We start from the raw sequence: 18,076 nt of genomic DNA on the forward strand, positions 1-18,076 counted from the left end.
GGAGGAGGTTCAGTCATATCCTGATCATCCAGACAGATTTGATGTTTATCAGCTGCTGTGTAGAAATGGTCTGACTGGTCGCTGTTACTGGGAGGTCGAGTGGAGAGGAAGCGTTTTTATATCAGTGAGTTACAGAAGCATCAGAAGGAAAGGAGTCAGTTATGACTGTTTGTTTGGAAACAATGATCAGTCCTGGAGTCTGATCTGCTCTGATGATGGTCCTCAGTCTGTCTGGCACAATAACAGACAAACATCCATCTCCTCCTCCTCCTCCTCCTCCGTCTCTAACAGAGCAGCAGTGTATGTGGACTGTCCTGCTGGCACTCTGTCCTTCTACAGAGTCTCCTCTGACACTCTGATCCACCTCCACACCTTCAACACCACATTCACTCAAACTCTTTATCCTGGGTTTGGTGTATTTTATCCTTGTCATGGTGCCTCAGTGTCCCTGTGCTGAGTGGAGTGTAAAGAGTGTCTCCTGTTACAGAAACACTCTGACTGTTGAACAGATAGTTCAGTCTGTACATGTCTGTCTCTTTCACTCACAAACACGTTTTCAGATTCATGGATTCAATCAGTTGATGTTTGAAACTCTTCTAAATGATTCCTTGTAAACTTCTTCAGTCACAAACAAACAGGAAGTGATGTCACATGTGTTCCTGTCCACACAGCAGAATGAGTCTATTGCTGACAGTGATGTACAAACAGAGTGAGCATTTCTGAGGCCCAAAATAAACTGAGTAGTTCACTGAATGAACAATGGACTGTGAGCTCAGTTCCTTCATCATTAGTATGGATTATATATGTATATGTATTATATTAGTATCATATATATCAGGTGCTGCTGCTTTCAGTCATTGTGCAAATGTGCTGTTTGTAAGCTTGTAAAGCTGCAGTCAGCTGAGACTGAAGAAGTCACCTGATCAGTGAGCAAACGTTTCTGAAAACGTCCAGATGAACAGAATCAACCTTTTGGGATCAGCCAGCAATGCAGCATCATTGTTGTTCAGCTTCAGAGGTTTGCAGGAATGAACTGATGACCAGAAACAGCTGCAAAGTCCAAGAAAATACCAGCTGGAGTTCAGCTGCATTTGAAGAAGTCAAAGAAAAGTAAGGATGGCAAAGGGCGACGTTTTCTTCCAAAGAGCTGCAAACATGGTCGACGCCTCATTAGAAGAATCATCTGGACATTTGTGAGGAACTCTAACCAAGAAAGCAACGTCACACAGATCCAACAGACAGTTTCCATGACTGCAAGTGTTGAGTGGAAAAATGCTACATTGCATTATTGCATCCTCTCACCACAGGAGGCGCTGTTGGCACCACTGATTGCTGATCAGCTGTTCTCTGATGATCTGATTGATACTGTGAATAACGGGACTCACTGAACTCTGTGACACAGTGAAGATTACAGAGTTTAACTTCACCCTTTAAGACTGACCACAGAACCAAGTCCGCCAGAGCTTTTGTTATATTTTTACATGCTGTGGAGCCATTTGTGGGAGCATTTCAAGTTGCTATACATCAATACAACTGTTATAGCCCTAATTTTAATAATATGTATGCATTAAGTCCATAGTAACTACATAAACTGCAAAAAAAACCTCTGCTCATCCATCTCTGTGAGTATCAGGATACATTTGGTTCATAATACACAGAAAAATCAGAGTTATTACCTGTAATAAATGTGAAAGATTCCTGCAGTGATAACCAGGCAGGACTGAAACACATCCAAGCTGTCACCACGGTAACAGCACCGCCCATCCACAGGTGAGGGGAGGAGCAAAAAGAGGGACTTTGACCATTTTACACTAAAAACACTCAACTAATGTTTCTAATATGAAACAAATAAGCCCACATTAATGTGAGCGTTTATTAAATAATAATAATGATGATTTCCTCCTGATCTCATTTCCACAGCAGAGAAAACTGTGGTGTATATTGAGGTGGAGGGTGTGGTCTGTGGCTCAGGTGTAGAGTGAGGGTGGGGTGCACCACAGCAGCATGCTGGGACTGCTGAGGGTGGAGGAGGGAGTGATGATGACATCAGAGCTGCAGCACAGAGACCAGTGAACACACAGTCTGTTCATCTTTGCATAGATACAATATACAGCACAATATTGAATGACAGACACGCTGTGGGAGCTTCCACAGATACACTGACGTCAGCATCCAGAGTCCTCCTGCTGCTCCCCCCTCAGAGCCCCGTGATCAGCACCAACACATTCAGTTAGATGACAGAGTCCAGCTGCAGCTAGAATCAGCTCCCCTCTGTGAACAACAGCACAGCGTCAGTGTTTCACACTCAGTGAAAGGAGGAAACAGCAGAAGAACACCATGTGTGCTACGTTTCCCAGGACACACTACAAACTGCACAAATACAGAGCAGCACGTGGAAGGACCTGGAGCTGCATTTACAGAGCTGCAGACAGCGTGATGTCCTGTATGGACAGGTGGAAGGAACCAAGTCCTCAGCTGGAACACTCGTGTTTGTCCACAGACAGGAAACACAGCAGGAAACTTCCTCACAGAAGTGCAGCTCATGGATAACACACTTCCTGTCACTCAGAATGAGGCTGCAGCCAAACACAGAAAGATGTTTTTGTCCAGATGAGCCCAGAGAAGAAACACGAGTGTTCACAGACATCAGAAGCTCAGAGAGGTGAAACATGAGGTTGGAGTCCTCGTCAGCATCCAGAAGAGCTGCTGTGAAACCCTGAGTACTCATGACAGACTCTGATGGCACAAACACATCATGATTCAAACAGAAAGACAAACATGGAGCTCCTGATCCTCCTGCATGAGAACAAGCTGACATGAGCGCTGTGTCTGAGAGTGTCTCCCTGTCACAGTGACAATAACACAGCTGCTGCTCACAGTCATTAAACTGACCTGAGGTCAGCTGTGCTCCTTACATATGAACCATGTGACCTCACATCAGTGCTGTGGATGACTGTAGTCATAGAAGAGTAGAGCTGTAGCAGGTGGTGTGAGGAGGAGGTGGTGTATTCTAGTTAACGCAGTACTGAAACACTCCAGCAGAGGGCGCTGTTAAGTCCTTATTGTAACACAGTTACTGTGTGCAGTTAGACTTCATACATAATCTGCACTTATTTCCATCAGACATGCTGTCAGTAAATGATTGGTTTCTATTGATTCTACTTCCTGTTGACTCGTTTGATGACAGTGAAACAATCACAGCTGATTGTGTGATGATGTAAACTGTCACTGTTACATTCAGTGTGTGTGACATAATGTTAGTGCAGGCTGATAACAGCCTGGTTCTGTTAGAAACACATGAACGTGTCCATAGATCAGTGTGTGTTTAACATGAGAGCTTCAGCCCTGCTGATGTGTTAAATAAAGACATGCAGGAAAACTGATGAGACTCTGAAATAACTCTTTATATTTATAATGTAACTCTGCATCAAAAGAACAACAAAGGATCCCAGACAGGTTTCTGTGAACAAAGACCATTCTGATGTTTCTGTGTTTCTAACACTTTGACATTATTAGTAAACAGACTGCAGTGAGCAGCATTTATAAAGAGCTTCTATATAAAGATATGACAGCTGTTTGACAAGTTTATCACTCTGTGTTTGGACCTGATCAGTCCAGCTGTTTACTTGAAACATGTTCATTTACCTGTTCTGTTATATTCATGTTCTTGTCTCTGTTGAAAACACATTTTAATGTCCCTCAGATTTTTCTCCCAGATGAATAAATATAAAAATGACACAAACTGACTGCAGCTACTTTTTGTCCTTTCTGTCAAAAACCTTCATGTGACTCATGAGAGACACGTTTCAGCTGTTTGTGACAGATCAGAGGCCAACAAGTCATTTATAACACTTTCCATCATTGTTTAAAGTTCTCAGTGTTTCTGTGTTGCTGCGTATAGGATCTCCCAGCATCATCACTGTGCTGTCCAATCATTGTGTGCGAGGTTACCCTTATAGTGCGATGTGTGTTTGCACAAAGAGAAGCATGTGTGTCAAATATAAATAAGCACAGAACAGAAACAGCTGCTCGTTTCTTCTGTTTAGAGTCAAGTTAGTGTTTTGTGTCTTTGTTTGAGGCCTGATGTCGAGCAGAGGTGTGTGTAACTGCACTGCTCTGTTATATGTGTGAAGTGTGTGCTTCTCTTCAGCATCATCTTTGTCACTGCTGATTCCTTTGTGTCATCATGTGTTGAGAAGAGAGAACAGTTATAACGGAGGAGCAAAAGGAAGCCCTGAAATCTGCATCAACAAGGAAGTGTTGGCTCACCAGTGATCCCAGCAGAGCCACTGGTTTGGCTCCAGTTGTTCTAGATTCAATGATGTTGTTGCTACAGATACATGTCAGCATCTTTATTGAATTTAATATGAAGCAGAAATGGTGTCATTAGGAGAAGAAGAGGAGAACAAGTCCGGCGAGGAGGCAGCAGCTCTTAAAGATGAAACAGCAGCTCAGCCCTGAGCTCAGAGAGCTGCACATGAAAAAGCTCCTCAAGCAGATCCTGTCAGAGGTTTGTCATCAACAGGAGGAACTGTTCACATCATAGGATGAAGATGCTGTCAGCTGGATGAAGAAGGTTATTTAATGCAAACGTTCACACTGAAGTCAAATTGTTGTCGTGTTGAACAGATTCATGTACTGATCGTCTCCAGAATGTTAGAAGAGCTTCAATGAATCATTAGAAACAACTTACAGCTGCACAGCTGTGTCAAACACATCTGTGTGTCATTGTGGGATTGTTGTGTTTCTACATGTGACACACGTCTAAAACATGCACACAATCTGAACACAAACAGGGACTCATGTGTTCCCACAGCCAGATGCTGAGAGCCATTTCCTTGTAGTCCTGTGTCTACATACATGAACCATTAGATGTTATTGGAATGATTGTCAGCTCTGATAGTTTCATGTGTGTTTAGCTGGACGCTGTTTGATCCTCGACATGTTTAAAGGTGTCCAGTCCTGAGACACTGGGGCTGGAAACAGCTGTGATGTCATTGGACTGTCACACAGACAGAAGTGCATGAAGTGAGCAGCCGAGGAGCCGCTGATGTTTTGGATTCAACAGCATTTGAAAGGTCGACACAGACACATTTGCACACAGAGAGCTGAATCTGTCATATGCCACAGTGAACTCACTGTTCAGTGTTTTTCAGGAAGCTTCTTAACTGCCTCTGCTGCCAAACAAGCAGCTGATGTCCTTGAGAAGAAGCTGAAGAAGTCTTCAACAACAAATACAGGAAGTGGACTTTCAAATACTAGATTCACTTTAGACTCACAGAGAAATGACTCAACCAGCTGTGTTTGACTCTATGAAAGGTCAGTGTGTGTCTGCACACAGACTGTTGTGTTGGACTGTTATTCAGTTGTCTGCTGAATGTTTTCAAATGTCTGCATCTCAGCTGTGATGAGGCTGGGGGTCATGGGAGGCCACCGTAGCAGCCTCTTCAACATCATGACATCATCATAAATGCTGCTGGACTGTCTGATGGGCTGACGGTGAAAAAGCCGTCGGGAAGGAAACAGAAGACATTTCAGAGGCTGCAGCAGATTTCTTTGATTCGGGGCCTTTTTCAGCTTTATTGGACAGAGCAGTGAAGATAAGTGACAGCAAAGCAGAGAGAAAGGGGGCGTGGCCCGGGTCAAAGCCAGGCCAGCTGCTCTCCACCTCGTGGTCACCTGCTCATCCTAGTGAGCTCCACCAGCAGCCCTTTCACACACTTTACACTGTCAAACACTGTGTGTGGACCTCAGCTAACAACAGGCTGCATTTAAGTCTGGACTACATGCTTTTATATTGTTTTTATTCCATCAGCAGCTCAACATCATGAGCAGCTTTGACATAAAGACATCAAACTCAAGCTGACTTTAAACTACTTTTAATACAGGGGCTCAAAAACAACAACATCTTTATTATATATCAGGACACAAAGTCATTTCATCTCAAAGGGAAACAGCTTTATTTGGAATAACCAGCACTATCAACTGGTTTGGGATCTCCACCAGTTTCATGTCTTTGCAGCTTCTCCAACAAAGTTCCTGTAAAATCAGCATGTTTGTCTTTATTGGTTTGATAGTGATTGATTATTCAGTCCCAATCTGCTGTCATCTAAAGAACAAAATGATGTTTCTATGAGTCACAAAGCTCCAGATGTTGTCGGCTTCACAAAGAAAACAAAGAACTTAAACACAAAGTGTTTGGAGCCAAAATGTTCCCAAGCTGCTCTTTTTGAAATGGCAGAGGTACAGTGGTGTCTAACAGCACACTGTGGAAGGCAAACATGTTATTGTTGGATGAAACTTCATGAATCCTTTGTAGATTTGAGCTGTTGGAGCCTTTCTTTTCTCTTCAGGTGTACAGATGCTGAGGAGGCAGGTGAAGCAGGTGGAGCTGTTGTGATGCTGGCAGAGGGTGTGTCTTAGTAACTCTGTGAGGCACAACTGGATCCAACATTGTGGATGTGTTGATGTTGGAGCCATTAAGAGTCTCTGGCCACACTGTAGGATTTCCCTTTGATCCACTGTGGGGGCATTTTGGAGTCTGTCAGTGAAACTCTTCATGTTTGTGTTTGACTCCAGTTTATAGAAACAGAGAAATGTGTCATGCTTTTGTTCGGCCTCCACAAATACACACATTTGTTCATTGGTTGGACTTTTTGGAAGGAGACACATTGCAAACCATGTTAATAAGATCTTGTTGTTTCCTGTGGATCCGACACAGAGAGTGGACTTCAGACAGAAAGCGTGGAAGAGATTTTAGAGGCCGTGTGTGGCAACAGGAAGTTTCTGTGTGTTTGCTGATCTTACATGTGGAAAACAACACGTGATGTTTGTGAAGTTCTACAATGATCATTGTTCTCACAGCATTTTGAGTGGGAACAGTTCAAACTGGGAGTAGTGGGAGTTATTTACTGATTGAAACAAGCTGAATGTTTCTGTGACGATGAAGATCAGCAGCTCAGCTGATCAATGAACTGACATCTATCAGTCGTTTCATGAGATGAAGTCATCAGCAGACATTTGTTCTGACTGTGTGATGAATGTCAGAACGTCAGGGCTCTGCTTTAGTCACTGCTTGATGATCATTGGCTCATTGTTGAATCCAGGGCCCAGTCTGACCTCTGACCTTTGCTGCAGGTCTTCTGTGTTATCTCCACTTTCATGTCTGATCTTCTACTTGTAGTCCTGTGTCTACATATACAGTGGCTTTCAAAAGTATTCGGCCCCCTTGAACTTTCCCACATTTTGTCACATTACAGCCACAAACATGAATCAATGTTATTGGACTTCCAGGTGAAAGACCAACACAAAGTGGTGCACACGTGAGAAGTGGAACGAAAATCATACATGATTCCAAACATTTGTTACAAATAAATAACTGCAAAGTGGGGTGTGCGTAATTATTCAGCCCCCTGAGTCAACACTTTGTAGAACCACCTTTTGCTGCAGTTCCAGCTGCCAGTCTTTTAGGGTCTGTCTCTGCCAGCTTTGCACATCTACAGACTGAAATCTTTGCCCATTCTTCTTTGCAAAACAGCTCCAGCTCAGTCAGATTAGATGGACAGCGTTTGTGAACAGCAGAAATTGAAATTGAAATTGCAGTGAAGTCAGCTAGAAACTTACAGTGACGTGGACATCATGCAAAGACTGCCAGACTCTGTAATACTGCAAATGATCAGTGACTCAGGTTAACACTAAACTTTAAACGGCACCTCTGTGTCTCTGTGTGCTGAACATCTAGGATTGGGTCAGGCTGCATCAGCTGAAGCTGTTATTTGTATATATCAGTATTTTTTTATTCAGGTGTGGGGAAAATACGTAAGACTGCAGTGAAGCGATGCACCAGATGAATCCCTGGCCAAAGGTATCGTACTCAAATCAGACTACTGATCCAGCCACATCAGCCTTTTGTGAGGTCTGTTTAAAGTAGACTAAAAGTGAACTGCAGGTTCCTGAGAGGTGGACTGTGAGCACAGAAACACATGTTCATACATACAGCTGCAGCAAACTTACATTAATTTTAAATAGATTTGTTACTCTGATGTCTGTCTCTGTGTTAGTCCTCTGACAGACTGGTGACCTGTCCAGGTGTGCTCTACCTACTACTGGGACAGGTTCCAGCCTCTGTAATAGAAATGTTCTGTTATTCTCATTTAAAGTGTTTAAGTGCTTATGCATATGCTTAGTTGTGACACTGTTACTGTTCAGTGAAAGTTGCTAAAACTAGATGAACTTACTTCAGCAGTTTGAGAAAACAACTCCCTTTACAGGTGCTGATAAGGCCAAGGGCACAAAACAGCACAACCATTGATGCGTTAGGTTTCATAGCGAGACACGTGAAGTGTGGTAGGATCAGTTTGTAACTTCCTCCCTCTTCCTTGGAAGGCGTAAAGGAGGAGGAGCACGACCTCTGTGGCAGCGCTGACATGACTGAACTGTGATGTTTGATGTGTGTTGGCGCAGTAATAAATAGCTTGATCACAGCTCTTTCTGTGTTGCAGACTTTATTTAAAAAATTCCACGAAACCCCCCCACTGTGAACCTGAATTGAATATTCAGAAGACATTTGTTTAAATAGTTCTACAAATCTGAGCTGTTGGTGTGTCCTTGGATTGTGTGGTAATAATATTAGAGCCTGCAATCTTTCTTACTGGATCTCTACTATGAGTCATGTTACCTGAGATTAGTTCTATGTTTACCTGTCAGCCTGGACGAATGTGCTGTGTGAAGAATGTAAATGACATCAGATCTGAACTGCTTACATCTAAGGAGCCTGTTCATATTTAATTGTAATATGAACCAATGATTTTCTGATTGATTGCTGATATATACAGTGGGGCAAAAAAGTATTTAGTCAGCCACCGATTGTCATCATTTTAGGTGGGGGAACTTGCACAGAGGTCAGTAATTTGCACCAGAGGTACACGTCAACTGTGAGAGACAGAATGTGAAAAAAAAAATCCATGAATCCACATGGTAGGATTTGTAAAGAATTTATTCGTAAATCAGGGTGGAAAATAAGTATTTGGTCAATAACAAAAATACAACTCAATACTTTGTAACATAACCTTTGTTGGCAATAACAGAGGTCAAACGTTTACTATAGGTCTTTACCAGGTTTGCACACACAGTAGCTGGTATTTTGGCCCATTCCTCCATGCAGATCTTCTTGAGAGCAGTGATGTTTTGGGGCTGTCGCCGAGCAACACGGACTTTCAACTCCCGCCACAGATTTTCTATGGGGTTGAGGTCTGGAGACTGGCTAGGCCACTCCAGGACTTTCAAATGCTTCTTACGGAGCCACTCCTTTGTTGCCCGGGCGGTGTGTTTTGGATCATTGTCATGTTGGAAGACCCAGCCTCGTTTCATCTTCAAAGTTCTCACTGATGGAAGGAGGTTTTGGCTCAAAATCTCACGATACATGGCCCCATTCATTCTGTCCTTAACACGGATCAGTCGTCCTGTCCCCTTGGCAGAAAAACAGCCCCATAGCATGATGTTTCCACCCCCATGCTTCACAGTAGGTATGGTGTTCTTGGGATGCAACTCAGTATTCTTCGTCCTCCAAACACGACGAGTTGAGTTTATACCAAAAAGTTCTACTTTGGTTTCATCTGACCACATGACATTCTCCCAATCCTCTGCTGTATCATCCATGTGCTCTCTGGCAAACTTCAGACGGGCCTGGACATGCACTGGCTTCAGCAGCGGAACACGTCTGGCACTGCGGGATTTGATTCCCTGCCGTTGTAGTGTGTTACTGATGGTGACCTTTGTTACTTTGGTCCCAGCTCTCTGCAGGTCATTCACCAGGTCCCCCCGTGTGGTTCTGGGATCTTTGCTCACCGTTCTCATGATCATTTTGACCCCACGGGATGAGATCTTGCGTGGAGCCCCAGATCGAGGGAGATTATCAGTGGTCTTGTATGTCTTCCATTTTCTGATGATTGCTCCCACAGTTGATTTCTTCACACCAAGCTGCTTGCCTATTGTAGATTCACTCTTCCCAGTCTGGTGCAGGTCTACAATACTTTTCCTGGTGTCCTTCGAAAGCTCTTTGGTCTTGGCCATGGCGGAGTTTTGGAGTCTGACTGTTTGAGGCTGTGGACAGGTGTCTTTTATACAGATGATGAGTTCAAACAGGTGCCATTCATACAGGTAACGAGTGGGGGACAGAAAAGCTTCTTACAGAAGACGTTACAGGTCTGTGAGAGCCAGAGATTTTCCATGTTTGAGGTGACCAAATACTTATTTTCCACCCTGATTTACGGATAAATTCTTTACAAATCCTACCATGTGAATTCATGGATTTTTTTTTTCACATTCTGTCTCTCACAGTTGAAGTGTACCTCTGGTGCAAATTACTGACCTCTGTCATCATTTTAAGTGGGGGAACTTGCACAATCGGTGGCTGACTAAATACTTTTTTGCCCCACTGTATGTATATATGTATATGTATAATATATATGTATAATATATGTATAGTATAATATATATATATATATATATATATATATATATATATATATATATATATATTTTATTTTATTTTATTTTTTTTTTTTTTTACATACATAGTTTTTTGTTGCCTTATGGTTCCAAGCGCTGTCACCAATCTTTGCATTTTGTTATTATCTCATGACACTTGTTTAATCAGCTACCATCTCTCCTGTGGACTTTTTAATGTCTACAGTCTCAGACCAACACAGCCCTGCCCTTCCCATATTAGATTCTTGATGAATGTGTGTTGTTGTTATTCAGCCTGGTTCAATGTGCCCCTTTTTAACTTTGAGCACCCGCCCCTTTAAACCTCTCTGCACAGCCCTGCACTGAACTCACTATCTTCTCCCTCTAACAGCCTCCACATGTTCTCACTGTAATTTCCCCTCATGAATGAATTTATGCTGCACTAATGTGAATGTTTGCAGGGAAATCAAACGCATTTCACACGCAGTATGCAACACTCTCTAAAATTAAAGCTATGCAACGCTTTAACATGAATGGCGAAGGAGTGCATCTTTTTCACTGTCTCTTCCTGTCCTCTTCTCAGTCTTTGTTGTGGCACCTCTGCTATGTGTTATAGAAAGCACTTGGAATCATGTTCAATACAAAAACACCAAACTCGTGGGATTGCCCTAGCAAGCAGTTGGTAAAAACTAATTAAAACTGATATATATCAGCTTCACTTTCTAGCTGCAAAAGCACGTTTCTGCAAAAGCATGCAGTTTCCTGTCAGCACTTTTTGGCACAGAGTGTACTCAGAGTTAGGCCTTTCTTATATAAAGCAATATAATCAGCATATAAACATTTAAGATGATAAATTTAAAGCTCAACAGTAACTGCTATAAATATTATAACTACACATGTAGTGCTTTTGCTTAAGTAAATTATAGTTGGGATCATAATAAGAAAACATGTGTTTTTATTTTCTGTGTACCCTGGGTACAGACCAGTATAAACATGGGATTCTTCCCAATAAATGCTGTCTGATAATGCTTCATATTGCATTAAACACTAGATATGTAAGCAAACAAACAAAAACCCATAGAAGCCAGTTTTAATTATTAAATGTGACAATTACATGGAGATGGAAAGTAAACATGCTTATACACGTCTCTGTGATTACAGAAAATCCACACAGATGCTGTCAGAGCAGAGAATCTTTGATTTATCAGAATGATGAATGCAAATGATTTCATGAAATCTCACTCTTGTTCTGGGTTGTAAAATTCACCTGTCCAGTTAAACCGAATCCTTTGCAACACAGTTCTAAGAACCCTACCAACCTCATCCTCAGCTCTCTGCCTGTTATCCTTTTCAGCTGAGTATTCATCCACATGTGTTTCAACTTCTCTCTCATTTTCAAGCAAATTGCTCAGGCTCTCAGCTTCAGCACAGTTACCATATGGCCACTCTCTGAGGTCTTCTGTGTTCAAGCCAAACAAATTCTTACATGATCTGCAAGGCTTCATTCTGGCACCATCACGGAGACAAAAAGCCTCACACCTGATATTTCCAGGTACTTCAATTGTTCCATCAAAGTAATCTTTCTGGACTGTGTTTGGATAATAGGTCATCACCGCACCAGATACATATTTATGCCATTTGCTAAGACAGGAGGCAGCAATCATAATTTTCCCAGCGTTAGGACCTTTGGTGGACATGGAGACTCCGCAGTACCTTTCTGATTTGTTGGTTTGGGATTTTTGAGAAATGCAGATGGTGGACGAGACGAAAGCTGTTTTTTTATTATTCTCTTCTAAGTCCAAGTCTGTGAGGAGATCTTGCAGACTCTGCTTTATTTGCTCTTCATTCTCTGAGTTATTTTGCAGGACGATCTGAAAACAGTTACAGATCTGGTCAAAGTGTTGCACCTGATTATATAGTTGTTTTTAATATAAAGTTGATCAACATGTTTGTTTCGCTGCTTGACTTATTTAACTATGCAGGACCATTGGATGCTTTTGGTTTAGACATTTTAAGATAGGGGGTGAAACAAGTCACAAAAATCTATTTAATTTTAAATCAATAAGCAAAAATCCATCTTTGTTCTCACTAATTTATAATTAAATTTGCTAATTGACCTTTTTTTTTCTATTTTGCTATGCCGGGCTGTCAAAACACGCTGAATTTAGAGTCTTTGAGCTTAACAGATCCAGCAGCTACACAGTGACAGCATCATATACGCCTTGAAGACTGTAAGCATCTCCAATAATGAGTCTGTTAGACATTATTTAGAACTAACAAATTCTGAAGCAAGTCTCCAGCTCTCCTGCAGTCTCTGTGTTTGGTGGAGAAGTATAGCTAGAAGCATATGTTGAAGTATAAGGTACAGTATGGATTTTCTTTGGATTTCTCAGTAAAAAAGCACTTTGCATTATACTTTCCTAAAAACTGGAAGTTTGTCAGATTGACTGAAAATGTGAGAAGAGTTATCTTACCATGTCGAGCACACAGGAGAAGGGACTTCGCCTGGGAAGCTGAGTCGAATACAACTTTAAAGGCCTGGGATATCTTCTCATTAAAGAACCCAAAACAAAAGGATTAGGGAAGATTTCTTCTGGAGAAAAGGGGATGTTGTTGATTTTGCCCAGAAACAACATGCTGTGAAGGATCTGTTGAGTGAAAACATATTTGCTTATTGTTAGTAGTGATAAACAGGACTGTCTTAAAAGTGTCAAAGGTAACACACCTCATCCACCAAGTGTTGACTTCCCGGAGTCCTGTAAGAGCCCCGAACCCTCCTCTTGGTAATCTTGTAGGCATTAGTTTTGAACCTCCTTTGAGAAATTGTTGTCTTCTAAAATGATAATGATCGAGCAGTTAGGGATTTAAAGACACAGGAGATCTGATAACTTTGGCTACAGCAGAGTCTGCAGACATACCTATTTTGCTCTTGGTCGGCCTATTTTAAACATGAGAGAAAACATATTTAGTGAAATGTTGATAACATACAATGACTATCATTGGTGGCTGAAAAGATGCCAGGTAACAAGTGAAAAGCTGCTACTTACCATCGCCACAGTCTAAGAATGAAACAGGAAACACTGAGCGAGTTGCCTCCATCTTAAAGCTGTTGATCATGTGTTTTAAAGGAAAGCCACACCCAGCTCTTTCCTGGAATTTTACTCGACTGTAGAAAACTGCTCCATTTGCCCCGCCCACCCATGATCTTTAATATCTACCAAAAACAACCTTTTGGTTGTCAGTAACCAGCCGATCGTTTTCGCGATTAAAAAATGACTTTGTGCGGCGGCGTTCCCACCGCGAGCAGAACTCCGGCTCAAAAACCGCTGTTTTTGAACACTTTTATTTACTTAAGCACTTTAATGGGCTTACTTTGAAACAAAGTGCGATTGAATGATTATTGTTATGTGTTGCCTTGAATTCGGCTATGCTGTCTGTTGACAGCTGTTTTCCTTTATTGTTGTTTTTGTATTGTTTGTAGCGAACGCTACTGGAATGTATAGATTAAGCTACGTAGCCAAGATGATTAATAATTTAACTGTTGTACATTGGTTGATGATGATTTGCATTGTTACATAGGCTTGCAGAAAAATATATTTGTTTACCGATAAACTGAATCGAACTTGATGTGCTAATGGACGTTTTTCTGACCTACAGGTCAGGTTTTGTTCCCTCCCTTTGAATTAATCTTCTTCATATTGAAGTGGCGAGCCGGTAGGACCATTCTTTGTTTCCCCTCTTTCCCCCACTTAGCCGTCTTTGGATTACGGACATATTTCCCCATTTGTATGAAGCTGGACTCTAAGGAGGAATACCTTAAAAGTGAACTTTAAAAAGAAGAGGACCAAAAAGGACTTTTGCACAGAAAAATCACAGCATTGATTTATTATTTAATTGTGGGCATTTATGTTGTGTGTTGTGTTAATTATTTTGTTCCATTTCCCCTTTCCTCCATTTATTCAATATATTTTTGGTACAAGATATTGCAGTCTTTGGTCTCATCATTCACACCATCTCGGCTCCATAAAGAACTATTTCTTCTGCGCGTCAGTCAGTAAACTCATCCATTGAAATAAACTAGTCCTTAAATAACTTTGAGTTACACAGTGGCAAATGTAATAGAGAAAGACACAGGGCCACCTGAAATCTGTCGTCCTATCTGATTCAAAACCAACATGTAGGAGAATCTGGAATCTTTGATTTTGAGTTAAAAATAAAATATGGATAAAATGCAGAAATGTTTTTACTAACATGTACTAACAGAGACTTGGAGGAGAGAGACCTAATGTTTAATAATCCACATTTCACTGTTTTACTCTTTGGTTCAGATGTGGATACTGTATTGTTCTTTCTTTGTGATTGTTTATGTTTAAGTTGTTTGTTGCTGGTTTTTAGTTTGTTTTTGTCTGTTTGGAAGCTGACACAGTCTCTATGGAGATGGGTTTTTGGGGGGGTAGCAGGAGGAGAGAAGCTGCAGAGAGGCGTGTAAGACTGCAACTCTGCTTCCTGGTCCCAACTCTGGATAGTCATATTTTGGGGGGTTTAATAAACTACTACTGCATGATGTAAAGCTGAAGTATTACACAGCTTTATGAACCTCCTGTTATCCTGGTAGACGAGTACAGCAATAAATCTTTTACTTGAACATCTTCTGGCTCCAATAAGCTTTGAAATGTGACCATGAAGTTAGAGACACACTGACTGAAACCCACAGCTGTGACTGTGGATCACATCCACACACAGTGTAGCTGCTGTCTCTGTGTGAGGTCTGTGTATATATGTACATATTTATGCTTATATTCATATTCTCTTATTCCCCTTTATTTGATATCCTAATTCTGTGCTGTGTAAAGATTTGTCGGTGTTCTGCTGCTACAAACTGGATTTCCTGGAGGATAAACATGAGGGATTCATAAAGTTCTATCTCTCTGTTAAAATCCCCCAAAATAAATGAAATGTGACTTTCAGGCAGACGTGTTTTTAAAAGAGTCTCTTTAATGGAAAAATGTGTTTTTAAAACCAGCCAATAGGAGCGTCTGTGGATATCAGCTGAGGCTGAACTCAGGAACACCATCACATATAAATACACAGAATTAAATCACTAGATAAAAGACGTCATTAAATAAGGATCGAATCAACATGTCAGAGGTCAAAGGTCAGTCAGAAGAGGTGTGGTTAAACACTGGCAGTGCAGCGACCTAATGCAGTTTGGTTACCGCCACGGGAAAAGCCCCGCCCCCTCTGAGCCTCCGCTGTGTCCTCAGCACATCCAGGAGCAGCAGGTCAGAGGGGGCGGGGCCATGTCAGGACTTATTTTAAGTAAAATTTAAAGTGGAGCGACGGCAGGAGTCACACAGCAGTAACCAGCTCTGTCTGCCAGGGTCAAAGGTCAAACAAGTCCTGCAGCTGACCCACACACAGACTTACACTGATCCACAGAGAGTGATGAATCCACACATCACTCGGCTGGAGGAAGCTCGGTTTCCACACCGTCCAATCAGAAACTAGTGTTGACGCTGAGACCCGTCTCTGTAACAGGAAGTCCATGAACAGGCAGACCCTCTGCAGCAGGCTGACCTGTGACCTCTGAGACAGAGGGAGGAGTTTGTGTCAGCAGGGGGCGCTGCAGCATCGCCTGAGAGCTTTAAGAACAACAGCAATAAACAGGAAGTGAAAGTCACACTTCTGTTGGTGTGCGTCATCAGCAGACCCCACCCTCTGCAGGAAGCTGAGATAAGAAGCAGCCAATCACAGAGCAGAGAGCATGTGACTTCCTGTTCCTGCTGTTACTGTGACAACAGCTCCTGGGACAGAGAGCAGCTTTCTAAAGAGGAAAGATGCTGCTGTCACCCCCGGGTGTCATGTGACCCGCCTGATGTACCGATTTAAGACTGTAAGAACAATAATAACATGTTTTAGTCAGGTGATCCATGCAGAGCAGATCCATGTGACCAAACACAGCTGGATCACATGTTTCCTCTCCTGGAAACAGAAAGCCTTCATGTATAAAGGCTCATGTACCCACTGAGCCCTGCTCTCAGATCTGTGAGGCTTTAACAAACAACAGTTTAAAGTCATGTTTAGCATCTTCTGTCAGTGTGGAAGGTCACACACTTTCCTGAGTGTTGAACCCTGAACTACTAGCTGTTCATGTCAGCCTGGACATAAATACAGACCTGCCTGCTGTCATAGACCCCAGCACTCACATGTTACTTATAAGTGACTCATATGTATTCATGTATATATTGTGTATGTTGTGCTATTTCTTACTTAGTGTGTTGTGTCTTTGTTCCTGTTTGTGCTGCAGCACTGTAACCTAAATAATTTCCCCTGGGATCAAAAAAGTATTCTGATTGTGATTAAATGAAAGCAGTCAGAGCAGAGGACGGTGATGTAAGGAATGGGATTTTAATCAGCCAGTCTCCTTTAACTCTCAGCATCACAAAGTAATGTGGTAACATCTGGACTGATGTGTTTACTGTCAGCTAGTTTAAACGCTGTAGGCTGCAGCCGCTGCTCTAACACTATAACTGTAACAGGGCTCAGTGCTGCTTCTAACAGTCTGAGCTGCTTCAGGCTTTATTTGTGAGGAGCACAGCAGCTTACAAACACGTGGCTGGGCCTGGACCCAAAGGAGTGTTTGTTAAAGCCTGCAGTGAATCCAGCAGCAGAATGATGGAAATGCAACACAGCAATGATGAAGAGGAGCAGCATTACAGCCAAAGTCCAGTTCATACAGTTAGGTCCATAAATCAAATAAGGGAAAATAAAATGTTGTTGGATGCACCTGTCTGCAGCCTTAATGCTCTCTGGTCGCTATGGTAACGCGTAAACATTTCTTTCAAAATAAGACACACGACTACAACACGGGAAAAGACCCAGGGAAACGAAGTTAACGATAAAAACCCTGAAAACCATTGTTGGATTTATATTTTATCATTGTCATTGTTATTGGGGAATATCTAACCATATATGCTCAGAGGTGTAGAACCAATTGTGTAATGATAGTAGTCTTTAAAGACTTTGTGTGACTCCAGAGTGTTCTGGCATTCACACCCACGTCCTGGGATCATGGGAGAGGTGCTACCTTCTTATTGTTTTGTGGTAGGATGTCTGTTTTAGTCTAAGTGCCTTTTGTTTAGATGAACTGCTGGACTTCCAGACCAGCAGGTTTAGGGAAGTCGTTTATGGGTCACACTCTGACTCCACACACACACACCTTGTGTATTGTGATTGTATTGAACGATCCAGCGAATAGGTTTATGCTACAAACCTATCAACCATCAATTTCACACCGAGCCTCGACTCTCACGGCCCGGTACCAAACGACTCACGGACCGGTCCGTGACCCGGGGGTTGGAACCGCTGAGTTAACGCATGAGTAGTTCAGGGCTGCACGTCATTTTCATTGTTAATATCTTTGTGAAAAGCACATTGATGTGAAAATCTTCATGAGAGTCAGAGGCCCTACAACACGATTAAAGATTCATTCAAAAGAAAATCACAAGTTATTATCATCTTCAGAACATTTCATTAAACATTAGAGACAGACTGCTGAGTACATCTCATCTCTATCCAAACAACCTACAGTCCACAAACACATCATGAA

General features: G+C 42.0%; 2 protein-coding genes across 3 annotated transcripts in view; one reads left to right on the forward strand and one right to left on the reverse strand.

Moving 5' to 3' along the window:
* Positions 1 to 18,076, forward strand: part of LOC146577113 (protein NLRC3-like) — a 560,242-nt gene that overhangs the window by 23,698 nt on the left and 518,468 nt on the right. The window lies entirely within an intron of this gene.
* LOC146577114 (uncharacterized) lies at positions 11,541 to 13,669 on the reverse strand. The gene is made up of 4 exons (XM_085269699.1): positions 13,607 to 13,669; positions 13,193 to 13,300; positions 12,942 to 13,115; positions 11,541 to 12,338 (listed from the first exon to the last, which is right to left on the reverse strand). The coding sequence occupies exons 1-4, from the start codon at positions 13,667 to 13,669 to the stop codon at positions 11,706 to 11,708; spliced, it is 978 nt and encodes a 325-aa protein (XP_085125825.1). The 3' UTR covers positions 11,541 to 11,705.

This window comes from Mchenga conophoros, linkage group LG3 (genome assembly GCF_057382185.1).
Source record: "Mchenga conophoros isolate Kocher_MC1m ecotype Shallow Benthic linkage group LG3, M_conophoros_male_GT1.1, whole genome shotgun sequence".
Classification (NCBI taxonomy): Eukaryota; Metazoa; Chordata; class Actinopteri; order Cichliformes; family Cichlidae; genus Mchenga; species Mchenga conophoros.

Bases quoted from the DNA above. Each gene is read 5' to 3' on its own strand.
- LOC146577114 (XM_085269699.1), bottom strand. From the start codon at position 13,669: ATGGGTGGGCGGGGCAAATGGAGCAGTTTTCTACAGTCGAGTAAAATT. The intron at 13,116-13,192 runs GTGTGTTACCTT...TTCACTCAACAG, and splicing joins GTCAACACTTGGTGGATGAG to ATCCTTCACAGCATGTTGTT. The intron at 12,339-12,941 runs GTAAGATAACTC...AACTGTTTTCAG, and splicing joins TCTCCTGTGTGCTCGACATG to ATCGTCCTGCAAAATAACTC.